At 42.9% G+C, this 23,976-nt stretch overlaps 1 protein-coding gene across 4 annotated transcripts in view; it reads left to right on the top strand.

Annotated features, from left to right (window-relative positions):
- Positions 1-23,976, top strand: part of LOC142427300 (GPI ethanolamine phosphate transferase 1) — a 97,999-nt gene that overhangs the window by 17,632 nt on the left and 56,391 nt on the right. For 3 of the 4 annotated variants that reach the window (XM_075532535.1, XM_075532534.1, XM_075532537.1), the window contains exons 8-12: positions 2,423-2,539; positions 5,062-5,213; positions 6,970-7,029; positions 7,559-7,651; positions 9,116-9,171. In XM_075532535.1, the coding sequence (XP_075388650.1) occupies positions 2,423-2,539; positions 5,062-5,213; positions 6,970-7,029; positions 7,559-7,651; positions 9,116-9,171 (478 nt within the window). The remainder of the gene's footprint in view (positions 1-2,422; positions 2,540-5,061; positions 5,214-6,969; positions 7,030-7,558; positions 7,652-9,115; positions 9,172-23,976) is intronic. The other variant, XM_075532538.1, reaches the window with a different exon arrangement.

The raw sequence follows: 23,976 nt of genomic DNA on the forward strand, positions 1-23,976 counted from the left end.
GCTTCATCTCCAGGACAGCCTGGCCAGGCCTGCTGGCTGGGCCAGAGTCTGGCTGTAATGACATCCACTTGGGGCAGACAGGCCATCCTGGTTCTAGTGGCTGCCAGCACACGCTGCATGCACCCAGCTTCTGGACCCCTCTACCCCCTTCTGCTGAACACACGCCACGGGAGTCAGGCAGCCGGCCGGCCTCCTTTCCCTTGAGGGGAGGAAACAGTGCAAGTTCAAACTCCTAGAAAATGCACATGACTGACTGCTCGGCTAGTTGAGGCTTCAGTTTTATTCTTTGTGTTTTGAGCCTTTAACCACGTTATCAAATAACCATGAAAGCACAAATTTGCTATCTGTATTACAAAATGTTTGTCCTCTGTATGAATATTTTTATATTGAATTTTCCTATTGTTTGTTATGATGTGTGTTAGTCAGCATCCAGTAGTTCATGTCTTAGTGACAGGCGACCCAACAACCAGTAGTTTCATACAGTAAGCACGTAGGTCTGACTCTCCCGCTCTGTTCAGGATGCGTTGGCACAGGACACCTCGTTGGCATCCCCCAGCCCCGAGGCCGACAGGTTGCGTTTCAGCACAGGTTCTGACGATGCCTGCATTGGTAGGGCATGTGGCCTAAGGGGCATGGGCTCTGAAGGGCTCTGCCCTCGTCCACTGACCACACCAAGTTTATGCCTGACTCCAGAAGGGTAGGGTCCCTGGAACTCACCCCTGTACCTGAGTTGGGGGACAGGGCGAGTTGGTGAAGATCACTAATGACAACCACATTTAGGTGGTTTGCTGTTTTCAGAATTTCAGATGTTACTATAATCAGTTCCCTTGCACATAGTTCTGTAATCTTATGTGTTGCTTCGTTTAGGATACCCAAAAAACCTATTGCCATCCAATCATTTCCAAATCATATTGACCCTGTATAGTGTTTCTGAGGCTGTAAATCTTTACAAGAGCATAGAGCATCATCTTGCATGGAGCAACTGGCAGATTTGAATCACACGCCTTGTAGATAACAGCTAGCATGCACCCGTCCACTCCAGCAGACTCCTTACTTTTAGGATACACTCCTAGGAGTAGGATGATCTGCTGAGTGTATATAGTGTAAGCACGGTCTAATCTATTTTTGACCTAAGCAGTTTAGTTACCTGTTCCTTAGGGGAAGAAGCTCTGGTGACTCACCACAAGGTCAGAGGTTCAAACCCACCAGCTACTCTGCAGGAGAAAGACGAGGCTACAGCTCTTGTAAAGACTTACAGCTGTGGAAACCCTGTACAGGATGTCTGTGAACCAGAAGGGGCTCGATGGTTGTGCATGTGGGGTTCATCAGTGGTGGCCATCAGATCTTCTGGAGAGGCTGGCTGCAAAAGCTCTTGTGGAAAAATTCCATTATTTTTAACTCAATTTTCCATGACCTTTTTGAAGCCCCCTTGTTCTATTTTTGAGCAATGAATGGTATCTTGTTTAGTCCTTGTCATTTTGGATAAAGGAAAATAAACTTTTTGGTTTAATTTTTATTTCTAACTCACAATGAAATTGAATGCTTACATCAAATATTTTTCTTTCTTCCTTTTTGTACCCTTTGCCCAGTTTTTTGATTAAGGAATCAGCATTTTTACTGATATTTAAGAATGTTTTTTATATTAAGGTTAACCATTGCTATAGTTTTTGTATTTTCTTTTTTAGTTTGGTCTATGATTTTTTGAGACTTTTCTCCCCCCATATTCATAGCACACTGTTTTGATTATTATAGCTTTAAAGTGTATATATTAAGTAGGACAAAATTATACTTAATACTCCTTTAAAAAATTAATATTCTTTTATACTTATCCAAAATAAATTCACGGCCACTATCATCTCTTTCCCTAATATTTTTCCTCAGGAATTTTTAATTGAGATTTCCAAAGTTGTAGAAATTAATTGTAGAAAAACTGACATCTTTAAGTGTCTTTAAATCTAGAAATCTGAACTAACCCTTAAGTAGACTTCAGAAAAGTGTTTGGTGTTCTGTGTAAAAAAAAATTTTTTTTTAAATCTCTCTTGGTTTAAAAGAACAGAAATGACTGGCATGTTAGCAGAGAGAAAGACCTTCATGACACATGGCCTGTGCATGGCTGCCACTCTCTTGGTCACCGTGTAGCTCATAGTTTGGTGTCATAGCTATGATTCCCATTTTTGTTGCTATTCTTATTTTTTTTGTCAGCCACAGGGACTCAGCAGACATTCTGCTCTTTTGTTTTGCGTGTTTGATACTCCAACTTACTTGATGGGATTGTCATCAAACTAATTGCTCCCCAAAGTCATATGCTTTTGGGGTCATCTAAACACAGGCCGACCGCTTCTACAGCTAATAGGGTAATAGAAAGACCTGTTAGCCATTTGTCTTGACGCCCGTCTGTATCCCCTCGGTGTCTTCTCTGCAGGTTCCCACGGGGCTGGCCATCCTTCAGAGACTCTCACTCCTTTAGTCGCTTGGGGAGCTGGGATCAAGCACCCCCAGAAAGTGTCGACCCAGGAATATGATGATGCATTTTTGAAAGGTACGTTCATATAATTTTTACCCAGGGTAGCATTTAAAACTACAACCAAGCACTTTTAGTATTAAATAATCACTTTTCAAGATACTGTTTTCAACCTCCCATTTTGCTGTTTGTATCAGTACGGTTGCTGTGTATCATGCCTTTGTTGGGCGGCACCTGGGGAATCACTTCTGATTCATAGTGACCTCCAATACAACAGAATGGAATACTGCCATTGCCATCTGTACGGTTGTTGTCACACTTGATCCTGTTGTTGTAGCCGTCGGGCCAGTCCGTCCTAGTGAGGGTGATCTGCTAACCCACTCCAGTTCCTCAGGCGGTACCTATAGCATGCACTTCCTGTTCTGCATTGTTAGATATCTGTCTTATGCAAGCCTTCGTAGTCTAAATCGCACTATTCTTTACAAGTCTATTTATTTCTAAAATTTAGATAGACCCTTGAGTCAGATCTCACTTGCAGAGCATATTAATCTGGTAGATCACACGTGTATCACTGTCCCTGTTTTATAACTGAACATCAAGCATTGCCTTATTCTCGTTTTACCAAAGGTTTTACGTGTTTCCTAAGTCTCCCTTGCTTCACAGCCTATAAAGAAAAAGGAGATTCTTCCCACCCCCACCCCCATTTTTTCTGGAGCACTATTTTTTAATTTAATCTTTTTTTACAGAGACACAGTTTACATATCATAAAATTCTTTTTTTTTTTAAAGCTGTACACTACTTCCTAGTATATTCAGAAGATTATACAACTCTCGCCAGTATCCATTTCCAGAACATGTTCATCAGCCCAATTCAACAGTCCCTCACGTTCCTCCTTGTCCCCAGTCACTCCGCAAAACGAAACCCACTGCCGTTGAGTTGACCACTGGGTTGTATATTGGGCTGCTAACTGCTTCTGTAAGGTTTGTCGCTTGAGAGGCGGTTCTGCTTTGGCCGGTGGGGTTGTTATGAGTCAGAACTGACTGAATAGCAGTGGATGAGGCGCATTTCACACAAAGAAACAGAGAAGTGTTGTGCATTGAAGTTCTAGCGCTTGCTTGTGTTCTCTCGAGAGTGACTTACCAAACATTTAGCGGCATTGTGTCGAGGCCTTTCCAAATGTCTCGCAGACTCAATTTTAGACTTTATTTCATTGAAGTAACTTACTAATTGATTTGAAGAGAAGATAAGTAAAACTCCCTAAGGTTTCTTAGAAGTAAATCCTAAATTTTATCATGATTTTCCACACCAAGCTAAAACAAATGTATCAGTTACAAAGTTCACAGTATCCGCATGATGTATCCATTAGACAAACCTCTAGCTAGGCACTGAGATATTTATGCCTCGGGCCCTCATGCAGGCAGAAGGGCACAGTGAATAATTTGCTCAACAGCGTGCCTTCAGTAAATAACGGCACATTTTTCACTGGGCTGTTTTCTACAGTTTTATCAGGGCTGGCAGAGAGTGGAAGGCCAAGTTGCAGGTCTGTAGGAGACAGTTGACAAAGGGGCCCCAGCACACTGTCGTGATAGTTCCAGACTTATTGAAGCAGAAAGCAGAAGGAATCCAGAGGACTCTCTGTTCATCTCCTGGACATCTGTGGGCTAGCCCTTGCTTTCACAGAGCTTAGCATTCTAGCGAGAGACGGAAAACACTGCACAGAGAAGCCCTACATTTTGCTCACTGCCATTAGGGCTCTGGGTGAAGCGACAAACACCCGGCAGAGATGGGAGTGGACTCTCTCCCTCCACATCTGTGCAGATGTCGTCATTGTCAGTGGCCATTGAGGAACTTCCGGATCCTAGTGACTGCATGTGACAGAGAACCGCCCCCTAGGGCTTTCAGGGCTGCGGTCTTTACATAGCACATCTCCAGGTCTTTCTCGCACAGAGCCAGGGGGTGGCTTCAAACCACCAACCTTTCACTTAACCTTTGCACCAGCAGAGCTCCTTCGTAGAGTAGGTGAGGTAAAACTCCTCTTTAATGTACAGGTGGATGAATTGTCTGTGACCGGTGGGGAATCCCTGGGTGGTGTAACAAGTATTGCAGTTGGGTGGGACCCCAAAGGTATGGTATTGGAGTCCATCAATGCACTATTCAACACTCTTGGGTATGACTACAGGGGCATCAGAGCTGCAGTCTTAAGAAACAAGCCCCTTGACTTGGCTGCAGAGGCTACCCGCTGCCGTGAGAACTGTGTGGAGCAGAAATGGCGGGCGCCGGCACCAGGCTGACAGTTGTTATTGTTGCCTTTACTTCCATCTTCCCGGTCATTCACCTTTCGAGGCTCTGAGGCAAAGGAGCATTATAAGCATGTACTGAGTCTCCGCAGAGGATGCTACTTTCTGGCTGTTCTTTCAGAATTTAACTGAAACAAATGAACACCCCTACATGTTTGAGTCCCCGTTATATTTGATTTTGACTTCAGTTATAGAAACATCTCTACACTTAAATTTGCCATTCCATCTTGACCACTAAGAATCTTGTGATCTCTGTTTTTAAAAATCCTCCTCTCCTGCCACGTGTCCGCTTGTGTCTTTCAGAGTGGAAGCTGGAGAACTGGAAGAGGCTCGACGTCAACCAGGTGCCATGCCCACACTCATCACCCTCCCCTGTACTCCTGCCTCCTACGAAGAGGTTTAGCAAGACAGGCGATACGACAGATGTGCTAGTGCGACAGGGGCCTTCAGACAGTGTATGGGGAAATTCATCAGCTTTTACTTTCCATTTTTCCATAAACTTTTTGAAGCCCCTTAAATTAGTAAGGGCTTTTTGTCAAACATTTCAATTACCAAGGGAATCCTTTTCAGACAGCAGCTTACTCAAATAATCTTTCTTATGGCAAAGTAAAAAGGCCTCAAGTGAAACTCCCAGGAGAAGCATCCCCTGAGCAGCTGTAGGTCAGGAAAGGATTGTTACGGGAGCTGAAGGCTGCGCGCCCATTCATGTCAGTGACTTCTGGCCATGGTCACCCCACTTAGTTACTTTAATCAAGCCCATATGATTCCACCTACTGTTTCCTTCTCTCTTTTTAAAATAAACACACACACACCTTTATTTCTATTCCTAAGCCCTTACAATTGCAATGGAAAAAAGCGATACTGGGCAAATGCTTAGCCTAGAAAAGGCAGACTAGTAGTGGTTTTTGGAAACATGCACCATGGACTATGTCCATAGCTGTCCTCACTATTTACAGAACGAGCTGCCTGCCACGTAGCTCCAAAGCGGCCAGGGTCGCCTGCCTTGCCCCAGGCGCCTCACTGACAGGCATTCCTCAGTGTGGTGGGCGAACCGAAGGCTGCCCTCCCACCTTCAGGCCTCCAGGTACAGAAACCAGATTTTTCTTAGAATAAGAAGAATAAATTCTTCTCTCAGGATGGTTGCCCATAAACCAATCCAATATATTAATCTATAGTAAGAGATCACTGTCCAAGGACAGGAAGAATGAAGTCCACATAACAGGAAGGCTTATCTCAGGCCAATTCATCATAAAAAAATTGTTTAATGGACATGGATTCAGCTATTGGTAGCCGAAGGCTCCGTGTCTGTTGGCTAATGCTTCCTCACCAGGCAATGAGTTTCTTATTCTTTCCCTTGACCACCTTGTCATTTGCTTGCAGGATGTACATCTCTGTGTGCAGTATAAGGGTATAGTGTGAGAAAAACAGACACAGTCCCTATCTGGGGGGACTGTCCCTGTTCAGATAATCAGACGGAGCAGGAGAAACTCAAGCTGTGACCAGCCTGCCAGAGTCCTGTGAAGCCATGAGAGATCGGTCTGGGCCGTTCTGGTCAAATGCACTGGCCGGGAAAGGCTGCCTGACGAACTGAGAACCAAGCTGAGTGAGGAAGGAGTTGACAGGCCAAGGCAGCAGACGAAGGCTTTCTAGGGAGAGGGAACAGTGTGGGCACAGCGCTGGGCTAGGAGGACACAGACACATGAAAGAATCGTCAAGGAAGCTGGGCCCCAGAACAGCAGGGGCTGTGGTGGGGCGTGGAGCAGCAGGCAGTTAAGGGGCGCGTGGAAGCCCAGGGCACGTCTGCAGTCTGGAGAGGGACATGCTTGATCTTTGGTGGAAGTCCTCTTCTGGTTGCTGCGTGGAGAGCAGTTGAGAGGAGACTGGCAGTGGACTGGGGCAGGGGGAGGAGGTTGTGGAGTTTTCCAGGTTTCTGGTGGGTGGTACTTAAAGACAGGTAAGATGGTAAAAGGTGAGAGAGATTGAGAGCCTAGGGTCAAACTTGGCAAATCCCAACAGATCAGAGAGACTTCCCTGAGAGGGGGCGGGGGGGCGAGAGGGAGAGGGCCTCAAAGGGGAGTGGTCTGCAGAGTGCTGCTCTTGGCAAGCACTGGCAGCAAAGGTAATGGGTGTGTCCCCAATATAGTTGGTGTCCGTGGTTTCGTTGGCTTGTCGGCAGCTGTCATCTTAGGATTGAATGCCTTCTCTTTGCAGGCTGACATCGCCCCACTGATGGCTTCTCTCATCGGAGTTCCCTTCCCCCTTAATTCAGTGGTAAGGAAAACCAGTTTATTACCAACTCCACTTAAAAGTATATACGTGTGTATAAGCCGAGTTTTTCAGCACATTTTTTAATGCAGTTTTTCTGGTAAAATTAGGTGCCTCAGCTTATACTTGAATATGTACGGTAGATCACCCAGTAACATTCGCACTTTTGAAATGGGTTTAGGTATACACTTTGATCACACTTAAAACTGTATTTTCGTACTTATTTTATTTATTTTTTTTGAGTATACGAGGGGGTACCAAGATAAACTGGAATTCCCCCCCTCAAAAAAATCTGATATGTATCTTATCAAGCCAGACTCATTGCCATGGTGTCAATGGCGATAAGATAAAACTGCCCTTGTGGGTTTCTGAGAGCAGGCTCCATCTTTTCCCCGAGGAGACGCTGGTGGTTTCAAACTGCTGACCTTACAGGTCGCAGCCCAGCTCGTACCCACTACGCCACGAGGGCCCCTCTCGTACTTATTTTTTCTACATCTATAATGCTTCTTAATTGTGTCTTATTGATTATTTGCAGGGGACCCTACCTGTGGCTTATCTTAACCACACGGACCTCTTCAAGGCAGAGAGCATGTTCACCAACGCGGTCCAGATCCTCGAGCAGTTCAAGGTATGAGAAGGCCTCACACCCAAGATAGACAGCATCTTAGTCTTAAAAATCCTGTCTATTAAGTAAAAGTAATTTGTTTGTGTTTTCATAAATGTATTCCTGATAACAAATTACTTTAAATATGCATGAGGGAGCTTCCAAAAGTTTGTTGAAAATTTCCACTCTCCATCAATTGTATTTTCCCATGAGCTATTGGAAGCCTCATGTGAGCATATCATTTCCGAGATACAGATTTCTTGAGTTAATTTCTGGGTGTAGAATTTCCCTGGAGGAATGTTCCTTGTGAGGAGATCGTTACATGGGTTTATGAAGACCAGCAGCTATGTCTGTATGGGATTCACCCAGAGAAGTCGAATAAGGGATGGCAACGTTTCTTAGTAGTCCCTGCTCATTACCTTGTACATTGGAGCGTACAAGAACCACGTCAATGCCTTTAACTCAATTCCAGCCCATAGACGCCCTCTAGGACAGAGTGCCATTGCTCACCACAAAGTCAGTGGTTCAAACTCACCAGCCCCTTGGAGGGAGACAGATGTGGCAGTCTGCATCTGTAAAGAGTGACAGCCTTGGGAGCCCTGTGGGGCAGTTGGACTGCCCTGTAGGGTTGCTTTGAGGTGGCAGCAGTGAGTGGGGAAATCTAGGAAAGCAGACTGCCTCATCTTAACCCCAAACTCGGCTAGCATTCCATTGCTGAACACTGCTCCACCAGGACTCCTGTGGAAGCTGAAGAAGCGGACCTTTAACTAGAGTGCTTATTTTTCCTTACCAGAGATTTCATTCATTTATTTGTTTTCACAATTTTTAAAATTGTGAATTAGGTGGAGATTTATATTTGACCTCATGTTTCATATTCAAGAGTTTCAAGCCACTTATCAAACCTCACAGTAGCTTACCATTACCCTATGATTCCGTGTTGCCTGTTTGGGGAATGCAGCCCTCCCTCATGCAGATGGCACCAGCACCCCTCTCATCTAGGATGTCAGCTTCTTTCTCTTGCCCGCCCCCCATTTGATAAGCTCTTCAGTCTATTCCCTTTGATATGGAAGCGCTTGCCTTGTTGTTTCTTCTAGAACAGCGGCATCATCCAACATTTGTCCTTTTGTAGTGAGTGGACTGATTTCACTCGGCCTAATGTTCTCCAGATTGATCCATGCCATGAGGTGTAGCTGAAACTCTTAACACTGTTCATTCAGATTGATTTCTTTTGTTTTTGACTTAACAAGAATTGCAGTTTTCATTTTATTATGCATGTTACAGACTTGACATGCTTGATTCTCTGTTAATGTGAAAGTAAGAAAATGCTAAATAGTCTTTAATATTAATGAAATAATATAGTAGCATAAACGTCCCTTTAATTTGAAAGTGCTTAGTCATCCCTAAAGAGTATTATAAAGGGCATTGATATTTCAGAGTAATGGTTCCTCATCTGTGGTTTATTAAGACCTTTCCATACTTGGTTCCCAGGTGAAAATGGCCCAGAAAAAAGAAGTGACATTATCATTCTTATTTACTCCATTTAAGTAAGTCCCTTACATTTTTTTTTATTCACTTGACGGAAATTATTTATCAGTGGTCTCTGAGTATATTACTGATAGACTGAATTCATCTACTTGATACATTACATTTTGTATATATTAGTGCCAACTCCAAATTGAAAACTTGTTTTTATGTTGTTTTACTTAAATAAAGAGCCAGATGCATGGAGGGAGTGAGGAATGCTAAGGAGATGAATTTGACAGATCTTGACTGGTGGGCTGGGTGATTGAGGGCAATAAAGATGCGGGAAGTTAACTATTTCTTGGCCCTGGGATTGGCCAGTTGGGAAGCTATTGTGGACGGTAGAGAGATGAGCTAATCTGAGAGGCAAAAATGCATGCTACTGAGCCCGACTTATATTTGAAGGCAGCAGCTAGTATATGAGAAAGAACTTTGCTCTGAGGAGGCTTGGTCATGCGATTTAAGAGAGCGGAATTGAATCTGTAAAATATAGAAGTCACAAAGTAATTTTTCATATAAGTTAAGATCGCACTTCTAGTACTTACATGGAAGAATAGCTCAAATGTAGTTTCCCTATCATTAAGACAGAACAAGATGACAGATTTGTTCTCTCTTATATAGCAACAGACAACCTAAAACTGGTATGTTTGTCTACAACAATAGGAAGTCAAATGGTGTATTGCATTAGGAAAATTTGCCACAAACGAGTTCTTTCAAGTATTAAACGGCAAAGATGTCACTTTGATGACAAGTGTGCTTGTCCCAAGCTTTGGTCTTTTCCTTTGCCTGACAAGCATGTGAAATGGACAGGGGAAAGAAAGCTGAAGAATCGGTGCATTTGAATAATGCTGTTGGAGAAGAATGCTCAATAGGTCGTGCGTAGGCAGGAGAAGGCACACATCCTTCTTGAAGGAGGGAAGCCGGAAGGCTCCCTAGTAGTGAGGCTAGCCAGTCTTGCCTCCCTTCCTGTGGACACATCGTTAGGAGAGACCAAGTGCTAGAAAAGGAGATCCTGCTTGAAACAGGAAGTCAGTAAAAATGAGAGGAACCCTCCACAAGGTGGGTTGGCAGGTGGCTCCAGCAGTGGCCCAACAGTGAAGGGAGGGTGAGGGTGAGGGTGGCAGAGGCCCAGGCAGTGTTTAGCTGTGCTCAATGTCAGGTCGCTGTTAGTGAGAGCCGACTTGACGACGACTCACAGCCACACAACTCACATGCCTCTGTTTGTGTGTTCAGTCTAGCTGTTCTTGGAGCTGCTGTTACTGATTTCACAGTTAAGGAAATAAGACATGGGACAGTTAAGTACTTCTCATGAACTTATGTATCCTATAAATGGCACAGTAGGCAGGCCTCAAGAACTCTTTCCAAAGTAGCTTTGTAGATGCCCAAACCATGTACTTAAAGAAATTCATGTCACAAAATCTGTTCCACAGAAATACTTGTACTGTGTGGTATTGTTTATTATAGTGAAAACTGAAAACAACTTTACCCGTTGCTAAAGCAGAGTGGTGTCCATAACAATGGTGACAGCCACACTGAATTAGCACGTGGTCGTTTGAGAAGAATGAATTGTATCTATATTTATGTGGTGGCCTTTTGGGCTGTGAAGGTCAGCAGTTCTCCTCTTCCCAGTGGCTCTGAGGGAGCAAGATGGGGCTCTCTGCTGCCATATTTATAGCCCTGGAAACCCGAAGGGGCAGTTCTGTTTTGCTCTAGAGGGTTGCTGTGAGTTAGAATCGACTCAAGGTCAGTGTGTTTTTTTTAAAATATTTATATGGGAAAATTTGTAAGATAGATTGTTGAGTGGAAATACAAGTATATAAGTATAGACATAATCCATGAATTAATAATTAATGTGATAATGTAGCTAGCACTCTATCAGCATATGACTTTGCAGATTTTCCCTGTACAGTCATGCATATGTACTACTAATGATTTTTTAAGGATTAATGGTTTTATACTACATGAGTATTTTAAGTAACAGTTGGCACGAAAGCATCATAAAAGATGAAAGAATGCTATCACACATCCTTTAAATGAATACCCAAGTTCTTGTAAAACTATTGTATGACATTCTTCTCACTTGAATGAGTAACTTTAAGAATACCATATTTATTTATTTTTCTTAGAAATATATTATTCACTACTCAGTACCTAAGTTGAGACAATTCATTAAGACATTGATATCTAAAGATTCATAATTGAGATTTTATGGACAGGAGGAATCATTTCACCATCTTGATTAGATTTTAGATTGATGTGTTGTTAGGTGCTGACCAGTTAGTTCAGACTCAAAGCGACGTCATATACAATAGGAGAATAAATTGTCTGGTCCCATGTCATCTTCACAATTGTTTCTGTATTTGAAACCATTGTTGCAGCCATTGAATCAGTTTATCTCTTGGAACTTCTTCTTTTTTGCCAACCCTCTCACCAAGCACGATGTCTTCTCTAGGAACTAGTCTCTTCAGATAACATGTCTAAAGCACATGGAGTGGAATTTTGTCATCCTCATTTTTAGGGAACATTCTAGCTGCACTTCTGAGACAGATTTTCTTATTCTTGTGGTAGTCCATGGCACAGTTAACATTCTTTGCGATCCTGTCATTCAAAGACATCAGTTTTTCAGTCTTCCTCATTCGTTGTTCAGTTTTCACGTGCACGGAAGGTAATGGAAAGTGTCATGGTTTGGGTCAGGTGCATCTTATTCTTCAAAGTGACATCTTTGCTTTTCAGCACTTTAAAAGAGACCCCTTGCTGCAGATATTGCAATACGACATGGCATGTCGTTTGATATTTTTGCAGCTGCCTCAGTGACTGTTCATTGTGGATCTAAGCAAACCAAACCCTTGTCAACATCAGTCTTTCTCTGGCCCAGCTGTAAGGAGTCTGATTTTCTTTCTGTTGAGGTGCAATCCATACTGAAGGCGGTAGGTAGTCTTTGATTTTCCATAGTAAGTGCTTTGAGTCCGCGCTCACTTGCAGCAAGTAAGGACATGCCACCTGCATTCTGCAGGTTCTGCCTCCCTATTCTTTCCTTTTGTCTTTTTCTAGCAGTCTTGTGAATAATGAGTGAGTAATAAAACCGTCCCTACTGTGATTTATTGAAGAGCCCTCGTGGCATAGGGGCTTGTGTGTTGAACTGCTAACTAAAAGTTCGAAACCACCAGCCGCTCTGTGGGAGAAGGCTGGGCATTTTACTCCAGCAAAGGTTTACATTCTCTTCAATCCACAGGGCTAGCTCTGCTCTATCCTACAGGACCACTGTGCATCACAGTCGACTCGATGGCAGTGAGTTTTGAGTTTTCACCCTGATGAAATGAAAATATTCCAACAAAGGGGAAAAATAACATCACTAAGATCCTATTGTGGTAGAATAACCGTTCCTCGGAAGTTAAACATCGGATTACCATGTGACCCAGCATGGGACCCAATCCCAATCTGAGGCATGGGCCCCAAAGAACTGGAAGCAGGAATGCAAATAGAAACCGTGCACCGATGTTTATTGCAGCAAGATTCGCAAAGCCCAAGGGTAGAAACAACATGAATGTCCATCAGAGGATGGCTAGTCAAAATGCTGTACATGTGCACTAGCTCCTGTGACTCAGCCTTCAAGAGAAATTGAAGCCTCAGACATGCATGGATGAACTTGAAGACATGATGCCCAGGGAAATAGTCACAGGGTCAAACATCGTCGGATTCCACACGTATGAAATAGGAAAATGTGTGTTTCCCAAAGTGCATTATTAGTGTGAACCGAAATGGGAGAGAGGAGGGAGGCATCTTTGGTTAGAGGGCGCCGAGTTGCTGCTGATGGTGAGGGGATAATTGGGAAAAGGAGAGCAACTGTGATTGGTTGTACAACTTAATGAATATAATCAATGTCACTGACTGATACATGCAAATATTATTGAACGGGCATGCGTTTGGTTATCTATATGTTTTAACCATATTTGAAAAAAAAATCCCGTATCTTAGATTTGTAAAGGGGTCTTATGGATCCACATAGCAACTACCTATTTAAAAAATAAGCAAATTGTCTATTTGCTATTTTTAAGAAAGAATAAAATTAATGAAAGACCAAAGAGTTATAACTGTACAAAAAAGGAATGCTAAATCAGATCTCATAGCAGTGTGAACACCCCGTCCTCCCGCCCCAGCTGGTCAGACATGAAGAATTGCTCCTGATAAGATTCCCGTGCCCTGAGTTCATTCTTCCTGGAAAGGCAAAGTAGAAGTAGAACTGCGCCCTACAGTTTGCACACTGCCTCGTCTCTCCCTCTCCTGCCCACCCCAGAGCTGCTGGTCCATTTAATCTGTTGATCTCGGGCTCAGTAGCCCAGTGGGTAATCAAGGACTCTATGCTGGCTTACCCATCTTGTAGGGTGTTCAGTAACTCAGAGTCAATTTGAGGCCATGTGTCTGGACTCTGATTATATACCCAGAAATGCCCAGCAGGTGGCGAAGGAAGAACAGGAGAAGCTCCAAGGAGGAGAACTCTTCATACTGGGAAAGGTGCTGTAAGTCACAGGGGAACAGCAAAGCATTTCAGAGACACATTCTCTGTCCATGAGCAGAAAAACCAGAGCGGTTTTCAGGGAAGTATTAAAAGGCAGTGAGATGTTAATCCTGAGGAATAGAATGTTGGGCCCTGGTGGCATTCTGCTTTAAGCCTTGTGCTGCAAACTGTAAGGCTGGTGGGTCAAACCCATCAGCTCCTCAGGAGACACAGGGGGGGCAGTCTGTTCCCACAGAGATTTCTAGGCTCAGAAACCTTACAAGGCAATTCTACTCCGTCTGATAACTGAAAAAAAAACAAAAACACTACCGTCAAGTTGGTCCCAACTCCTAGTGACCCTACAGGACAGAGGAGAACCGTGCCTGTGGGTTTCTGAGGCCGCAAGTCTTAATGGGAGCAGAAAGCCTCGTTTTTCTCCCCCAGAGCAGCTTGTGGTTTTACGCTGCCGACCCTGTGGTTAGCCCAGCTGGTGACCACTATGGTTCCTATAGGGTAGCTGTAATCAATTCCTTAGCACTGGGTTCAAATAAAACTTTCATTTGAAAATCATTAGGTAATGTCAGGAAACACACAGAAATGTAAAAAACATTTTTCAATGCATATCCAACTAAGATGACCAAAGACATTTGCTCCTTTTAAGTTCTCCCCTTAGGCCAAATTGAAATTTTGGTTATAATGTGACCCTTCCTACCACTTCCCTTTACAAGTGAATTGTTTAAAAGAAATGTACTTCTCTGCTTCAAAGCTAAAATTGGTCCTATTTTTGAAAGAGCTTCATAGGTTGCATGCACACAAGGGAAACTATTATTCATTAACCAAATTTTGAGAGGAAGATGATAGTCCTCTAAGATTCTACATCATTGATGCCGACAGAGGACTGCAAAATATCCTGGACTAAGTTTTAGATCTGAGTTTCTCTGTCTACCTCTTTTTGAAGTATTTCCCCCATCAGCCTAAATAGGCATTGCAAAATTAATGGAGAGAGCTTATCCTTATTAAAGTGACAAAGTGATTGTGTATTTCAGTGAAATATTCTTGGAAACAAAATCGGAGTAAGGCTGACATAATAGTTCCAGCAGCTACCATGTCCTTCGAGCACCAGTCAGTCCACCTCGAGGAGTTGGTGGGGCTTATTCTCATCTTCAGTGTTCATCCACAAAAGAAGATGGAATAGTAGTAATCAACTCAAAACGCACAATATGGGGTTTCCTCCTTGTTTTTTGCTAAAGCATAATGTCTTGATTATAGATTCTTTTAGAATGTAATGTTTTCACTAAAAGACTGGATCAACAAAGAAAATTCTCCCTCACAAATTACTATGTAGATAGGTTGGATTTTAAGCGCATTCCCTTTTAAATTGGCGATCTGTTTGTTGGTGCACATCTGTAACTACGGGTGCATATCAAGGGAAGAAAAAGGCTGGGAAAGCTTTGACCTTTTCTGCTCACAGGGATCCTGCATGCAGATCGGATCCCTGTCCTTGGTTGCTGTGACAGATTCCTACCACGTGGGTGGCTTCAGATGACCAAACTGTATTCTCTGATAGTTCTAGAGTCTGGCAGACAGAATGAAGGGGTCAGCAGGGCAGTGCTCCGGCTGAAGGCCCTCCAGAGACTCTCCTTCACCTCTTTCTAGCTGCTGGTGGCTGCCAGCTATCCTAGACTTGTAACTCCTTCACTCTGGTACGGTGGGCTCCACCATCACATTGGCCCCTCTCCCCCGTGTCTGCCCCCCTGTCTCCCTCTCTTTGTGGAACACTGGCCCACCCACTCCAGCATGAAATCATCTTCCCTTGAATAGATCTGTAGAGACCCTGTTCGTTAAGGTCACATTTACAGATACCAGGGGTTAGGGTCAATAGATGTTTTGGGCCAACACAGTTTAATCCACAAAGAAGATAATGGCTGGCATTTGCCATCATTTTAGCCCCGGCAGAGAAATACCTGCACTGCTCCATTCATTCACCTAAACAGTATATATTGTGTTCCAGCTTCCAGGAAGAGCTCACATTCAGCGCCCTGGGGGTGCTGTTGGGTCTGCGTTGGATTGTTAACTTCCAGGTCAGTGGTTCAAACCTACCAGCTTCTCCTGGAGAACAAGATGAGTCAGCCTATTACCACAAGATTTACATCCTCAGAGAAATTATATAGAGTTGCTTTGAGTCAGAATCGGCTTGATGATAATTGGTTTTGGTTGGTCTGTGTGTGTCGGGGACCGGCTCTGATGAGAAAATACTGACAGTATAGCAATGTGTTCGCATAAAGGACAGTTCAGTGTGGCCTGAGGGACATTTTATTTCTAAGAACACAGAAGCAGCAGACCCACTGAAGAGTAATACAAACTTACACTTTCAAAGAAGAAAATCTTGTGCTACTTTAGGAATCAAAGAAAAGAAACATTAGTGTTTGAGCCGGCCACTGCCAATGCTGGTTGCCACCATGCACTCCCTTGTCTTTTTTGGGATGGCCCTTGGTTTGCCTTTGTTTTGCTCTCATCTTTATGCAGGTAGAGGTTTTTAAAATGCAGAGGATGCACAGGGAAGGTAGGTGGTTAATGATTATTTCTGTTTGCTTTGGAGTCCTTTGAAATGTAAAGTTTGCCCATTTGGCTAGGGGCTGGGGGCATGGGGAGTAGGCAGTGAGTGTTACCTCCGGACCTTCTCCTTCCTGGGAGCTCCAGCTGATATAACCATTCCTACCCTGAGTGGAGTGCCTTCAGAAGTTGGATGCTTTTTTTTTAATGTCATTTTATTAGGGGCTCAATACAACTCTTATCACAATCCTTACATACATCAATTGTGTAAAGCACATTTGTACATTCATTGCCCTCCTCATTCTCAAAACATTTGCTCTCCACGTAAGCCCCTGGAATCAGTTCCTCATTTTCCCCTCCCTCCCTGCTCCCCCCTCCCTCATGAACCCCAGATAATTTATAAATTATTATTTTGTTATATCTTGTACTATCTGACGTCTCACTTCACCCATTTTTCTCTTGTCCAGCCCCCAGGGAGGAGGTTATATATAGATCAGTTGTAATCCCTGTAATCCACCCTCCTGGTATCGACACTCTCTCCTCTGGTCCTGAAGGAATCATCCGCCCTGGGTTCCCTGTGTTTCCAGTTATATGAGGATGTCGAAATAGATGTATGTGCATCTATCTATAGATTTAGTATTAAGGTAGCAGATGAACATTGGGCCTCCACTCAAGTACTCCCTTAATGCAAGAGCACTTTGTTCTGTTAAACTGGCATTCCATGATGCTCACCTTCCCGACACAATCGTTGAAGACTAAGTGGGTGCGTAAGCAAATGTGGCGAAGAAAGCTGATGGTGCCTGGCAATCAAAAGATATAGCGTCTGAGGTCTTAAAGGCTTAAAAACAAGCGGCCATCCAGCTCAGAAGGGACAAAGCCCACATGAAAGAACACACCAGCCTGTGTGATCACTAGGTGTCGAAGGATCAGGTATCAGGCATCATCAGAACAAAAAACCATATCATTGTGAATGAGGGGGAGTGCTGAGTGGAGGAGACCCAAAGCCCATCTGTAGGCAATTGGACATCCCTTATTGAAGGGTCTCGGGAGGAGACGAGCCAGTCAGGGTGAAGTGTAGCAATGATGAAACATACAACTTTCCTCTAGTTCCTCCCTCCCCACCCCACACTATCATAATCCTTGTTCTACCTTGCAAATCTGGCTAGACCAGAGGATGTACACTGGTACAAATAGGAACTGGAAACACATGTTGGATGCTCTTAAGGAGTCTTCTGTCTTCAGTGTTGTGGTTGTTAGCTACTATTGGGTTGGTTTTGACTCATAGAGCCCTGATGTACAGCACAAAACCCGGCCTGGGCCTGCACCACCTCACCATTGTTGTTATGTGTGAGCCCATTATTGCCACCACAGTGTCAATGCATCTCGTCAAGAGCGCTCCTCTTTTTCGCTGCCCCTCTACCAAACATGCTGTCCTCCATGAACTGGTCTCTCTTGACAATACATCCAAAATACGTGACACTAAGTCTCACCATCCTTGCTTCTAAGGAGCTTTCTGGTTGTACTTCTTCCAAGACAGATCTGTTTGTTCTTTTGCCAGTCCATGGTGGTTTCTGTATTCTTCTCCAGCAACACATTTCAAATGCATGATTCTTCTTCCAGCTTCCTTATCCAGTGTCCAGTTTCCACATGCAGGTGAGGTGACTTCTGTCTGAATTGGGATTGGAAACATTAAGCTATTTAACTTCAGTGACGACTGTGTTGGGAAGAGGGCTCTTTTGTTGCAGTTGGCACCTCAGATCAGGGAACAATGTGGGGTAGACAGCATGCCAGGTTGCCTTCTTTCAGTGGGCACATTTCTGAGGTAGTGAGAGTAGCCGGGCTCTTGTTAGCTCAGTGCTAATTGTTGTGGGTTGTAGTGGGTCTGCGGAAGGTAATAACACAGGGCTAAGGACTGTAGGAATTGATGGCAGGTGGTTTGCCGGTGAGTGTTTAACAAAGGGCTTGGTTAAGGAAAAAGGCCTGATTTGTAGCCCTTGCCAATCTCCATGGTTTATAGTGTTCTGTTGTTGGTGGGGGCTGTCCAGTGGGTTCATAATGATAGACCTGATGTGCAACAATAAAATGCTGCCTATACCATCCTCACAGTTGTTACTATGTTTTAACCCGTTGTTGTAGCCACTGCCATTCCATCTTGTTAAGACTCTTCCTCTCCCCACCCTTCACTGACCGTCCCTTTACCAGTCATGACATCTGCCTCTCAGCATAAGCTCTCTTGATATCATGTCTAAAGTATGGGAGATGAAGTCTCGCCATCCTTGCTTTTAAGGAGCAGTCGAAGTACTCTGGCCAGGGCCAAATCCACGTTACCATGGTGATGCTACTAGGAGTGGGGAAGGCGTGCACACAGTTCATTCCTGTGAGCCAGAGTGAGCGTGCCACTGATGGAGGGCGAGCAGGGAGAGGGGAGGAGAGGCCGAGGTGTGGGAAGGGGATTCAGACCTGGAGAGCTAATGGACCATGCGTTGCCGTGTTGATTTCGACTTGCCCTTTGCCAGTAATGGTGCAGGGAGTGGGAGGTCTGCATCTTAGTGGATTTATGTGTTGCTCTTTATCTGTGATAACTTCTGATTTGAAAACTAATTGGAAGAAGATAGGTGGGTTTTGGGTATTTTTTGCCTTACGGATTTTTTTTCATATAAAACATACCGAGGAGAGTATATTTTAGCAGAGGAGAGAGCAGGTCTGTGTCATCTGTTAGAAATGATGGGGGCAGAGTGCGTTGTGAGTTGGTCAGCTGGCTGAACCCCCAGCTGTTCCTCAGGAGAAAATGAAGCTTTCTATTCCCCGAAAGAGTTGGACCTGCAGGTTTCTTAGACACCTGCACAGGCAGTTCTAGTTGGCCCTAGGGGACTGCCGGAGGTTGGAATAATTTGATGGCAGTGAGATTGGTACACATTAAAAAAATTATTATTTACCTATAATTTATTGGGGGCTCTTATAGCTCTTATAACAATCCATATATACATCCATTGTGTCAAGCACATTTACATATGCCATCATCATTTCGAAACATTTTCTATTTGAGCCCTTTATATAAGCTCATTTTTTCCCTTCTCTCATTAACTCTTGATAATTAAATTTTATGCCTTTCATCACCCACTTTTCTGTTGTTCGCCCCCCTGGAGGGAGGCTTCTAAGTCAATCATTGTGACCCATTCCCCCATTCTCTCCCCATCTTCCCCTACCCTCCTGGAATCGCTCTCTCATTATTGGTTCTGAGGGGCTTATCTGTCCTGGATTCTGTGTGTTGAGAGTTCTTATCTGTACCAGAATACATGCTCTGGTCTAGCTAGATTTATAAGGTAGAATTGGGGGTCATGATAATGGAGGGGAGGAAGCATTAAAGAACTAGAGGAAAGTTGTATGTTTTGTTGATGCTACACTGCACCCTGACTGGCTCATCTCTCTCTTGTGACCCTTCTGTGAGGGGATGTTCCAATTGTCTACAGATGAGCTTTGGGTCTCTACTCCCTCCTCCGCCCCCATTCACATCGATATATTTTTTTGTTCTGGGTCTTTGATACCCAATACCTGATCACATTGACACCTCATGCTCACACAGGCTGGTGTGCTTCTTCCATGTGGGCTTTGTTTCTTCTCTGCTAGATGGCTACTTGTTTATCTTCAAGCCTTTAAGACCCCAGACACTATATCTTTTGATAGCTGGGCATTTGGTACATATTTTAGCGACTATGTTTAACATTTTATTAAATGGTCTGTTTTAATGACTCAACCCCACTTGGGTTTTGTAAGACGGTGGACAATTCTTCCTCCTCCCCCAGAGCAACCTAAATGAATTTTCTACTATTTCTTTTTCACAACTGCCATGTGTTTGCCTCCAGTTTAAGGACCTGAGTTCTCCAGGGCATGGTTCCTCCCTGAGTTGGGTACTGCCCTCCCTAACCCTGGGGGGCCCTCTGCTCCAGAGTCCCTTGTTTAGATGTAAATACCCTAGGCCCCCCTGGAGGTTTGGATTGTGTTTCTAGCTCTGTGATGTGATCCTTCAGGAGTTTCCTTGGCATTCCTCCTGCCTGGCCCCCAGCCACGTCTTTGTTTCAGGCTTTCACCACAAACAAACCCCTCTCCTCCTCAGGGCCTCTGAGGGTTTTCCCTGGACGCCTGCAGTGTCTGCTTGAAGGGGGTGAAACCACACACACATTTTGAAATGTAGACATTTTGCTTTTGTTTGGAGTTGTCCTGGACAATATAGTTATTCTGGGAGAGTTATTCTAAAAGAAATATGAAATATTTTTGACTTTTAAAATATTTATTAAAATGTTTTAGAAGAGAAAAAAAATCCCCCAGGAGTTAGAAAAGAGATTTAGGATTTTTTTGTTTTGTTTTTAATATATAGCATCATTGTCTATTCTTTAAGAAATGGCATATTTGGATTACAAGGATCCACATGTGACCTCCTCCCTGGGGATGGACAACAGAAAAGGGGGTGAAGGGAGCCGCCAGATAGGGCAAGATATGACAAAATAATAATTTATAAATTATCAAGGGATCATGAAGGAGGGGGGAAAGGGGAGGGAGGGGAAAAAAGAGGACCTGATGCAAAGGGCTTAAGTGGAGAGCAAATGCTTTGAAAATGATTAGGGCAAAGAATGTACAGATGTGCTTTATACAATTGATGTATGTATATGTATGGATTGTGATAAGAGTTGTATGAGCCCCTAATAAAATGTTTAAAAAAAAAAGAGTGTAGGGGTGGAGTCTAGCCTGTCAATCTGGAGATTGCCAATGAGACCTCTGTGTGGGCATGGCCTTCTCCTGAGAATTCTGGGAACTCCAGTACTCCTTCTTGGAGGCAGGAGATACTATTGGTATTGGACATATGGGCTGGGATTGGACTTATAGACTTGGACTAGACTGGGTTGGGATAACTTCTCAATGTTCAATTCCTCTTGTATATAAATCTCTTTCTTATACATACACACACAAAAGAAATGCATATTTTTAATTTAAAAATTTTAGTTTTTTAATAAAATTAAGTATAAAATTACAAATTGCTTTATAAAAGCACCATGCAGATTTTATAAACCCATCTTACCACTGCCACCATTAAAATAAATGCTCACATCTGTAACCACTACGCATAGTTTTCTATGTTAGCAAAGGATTTTTAGGTCTCAATGAGTTCATTATATCAATATTTACTTAGTGGGAGAAAGTGAAAAACGACAACAGCAAAAATGCATTGATCGGTATATAAAGCATATACTGAAAGGATCTTCAAATAGATGAAGTCTCGTGATAACTTTTCATCTGGTGTACATTGTGTCATTTTCAAATGTCTTTATTTATTAATAAAAATGGAAATTATGTGGGCAAAATCCTGATGTAGATATAGATTTTTAAAAAGATTTTTGTCACATATTGTTGTAATTGTAAACTGATATCAAATATAGTCCTTTATAATTTTTAGTAATCAACTCACTGCCATTCTGTGGCTTCTGACTCAAAGTGACCCTGTGTAGGGTAGAACTGCCCTTTTTGGTCCCCCGGCTGTAAACCGCTCTTCGAGCAGGAAGCCTCCTCTTTCTCCTGAAGAGCACCTGGTGGGCTGGCACCACTGACCTGGTGTTAGCAGCTCAGAGCCCACTGTGTTAACAGGACTCCTGTATGTCATAACAATTGTGTAAGTTCACTATATCTTAAAATGATTATATTTTGAAAATTACACTTTATGAGTTAGATATGATGTGATGAAAGTGCTCAAGTGTACTCAGGACAAATTAATTTCTCACTAGGGATTATTTATAAGCAGAGCTAGTCTACCACTCTGTTTTATAATTATATTTATATGGAGATTACATGTATTAATCATCTATGATTTATGGTGATAAGGGTACATTTTTATTATGAAGAATAATTTCAGCATTGTGAAATTTTAAGAATGGAGTATTATACCATGATTGAATTGAAAGAATCTAGGTCATAACATTTATAACTATGATAGAAAGATGAATTTACACTATTCAGAATACTTAGAAATTTTTAATTTTACTCAATTTTAAAACAAGGAGGTTGAAAAAGTGTTTCATAACAATAAAGATAATAAAACACAAGCTTAATAATCATTAAGGAAAAACACATTGAAATTGAAAGTACTATTTTCCCTTAATAAAAAAATATTTAATGCTATGTCTAAATAGTTACTTTTACAAGTTGCTTTTGGCAGTATGAGAATGTGTGTTAATCATTTAGAGGCTGTATTCCACATAATCTGATACCTTCAAGGATATCTTTGACCAGTCAATTCCATTGTGGGATGTGGCAGTTACATAATCTGTCAACTTGAAGCCTGTCAATCAGGTTGCAGCTAGAGATTTCATTTGGTGCGATGGCGATAAATAGCTCACTGGAGGCCAGATCCCCACACTCTGCCTTCCCTTTCCTGTTGTTGAGACACTCAGAGAGCTGGAGGAGACAGGTGGAGACCCGTCCCAGTGTTGAGATACTTCCACTGCCACTGGATCCACAAGACCTTCTACCCAATGGCCTGTGATCTTCCTGCACTTGGCATCATTGCATGTACTGTGTGAGTCTGAAGAGGAATTTATGGACTAGTGTCGGACCTATGGGTTAATACTGGATTTACGGACTTGATCTGGACTGGGCTGGGATGTTTTCTTAATAGACATTGCTCTTTGATCTGAAGCTCCCTCTTAGACACATTATGAGTGTCTCTGGATTTGTTTCTCTAGTCAGCCCAGGCTAACACATGGGATATACACATGCAGGAAATAATTGCAGAAAAGTCATGGTTATAATGTTTATAATCAAGAAAAATGGGAAAACATGTAAATGAGCAAGCATGCTATGAGTAGTAGAGGGCCTGTAAAATAACCATTAAACACCCTGCTTACAGAGACCAATATGTCTTTAGAAAGTGTTGATGCTGTAAGATAAACAAAGTGCACATTATAAATGCATCATAATGTATTTGTATGAGTGCAAATACATTAAAGAGTCAGTCGCATATTTTAAAAACCAGAAAAACAAACCTACTGCCATGAAGTCCATTCTCTCTCATGGCAACCCTATGTAAGAGTTACCAAGACAATAAATCTTTGTGGCATCTGACTGTCTTATCTTTTTCCTGTTGGATGCTGGGACGTTTGAACTGCTCACCTTACCATTAGGACGCCCAGTGCTTATCCCACAGTGCCACCAGCACTCCCAATCTCACTGCATAGATTGAATCTATTATATGTTCATATTATTATATATTTGTAGTATCATTACTGCGTACTTAGCGTGACCCCATAGGACAGGGTAGCACTGCCCCGTGTGGGTTTCTGAGACTGTGATTCGTTGATGGAGTAGGAAGACTCATCTTTCTCACGAAGAGCAGCTGGTGGTTTCAAACTGCTGACCGCACTGTCAGGCCAGTGCATCACCACAATGTCACCAAGGCTCTTTCTCATATTTCCGTATATAGTAAATGCAGTATGTGTAGTACATTTAACCAAAAATGTCAACACAGGTAGAATTTGCCTTCTGTGAATTATTTCTATTTTCTCTATTCACCAGTTTTTCTATTGTTTTTAAATGAAAAAACTATTTTTTTGTGTAAGAAAAGCTTTCTCATCTAGTTTTCTGAAATAGATTCTCTGTGAAGGCACCCAGAGAGAAGCAGAGTTTAGTAGCAAAGTAGGGAAATTTTAAGATAAATAAATATGATCAGGCCTGTTTTGAACACAGACTTGTGTTTGGACACAAGATTGTGAACATAACAAAACCTTCTGTACTA

The sequence above is a fragment of the Tenrec ecaudatus genome, chromosome 15, assembly GCF_050624435.1.
Source record: "Tenrec ecaudatus isolate mTenEca1 chromosome 15, mTenEca1.hap1, whole genome shotgun sequence".
Classification (NCBI taxonomy): Eukaryota; Metazoa; Chordata; class Mammalia; order Afrosoricida; family Tenrecidae; genus Tenrec; species Tenrec ecaudatus.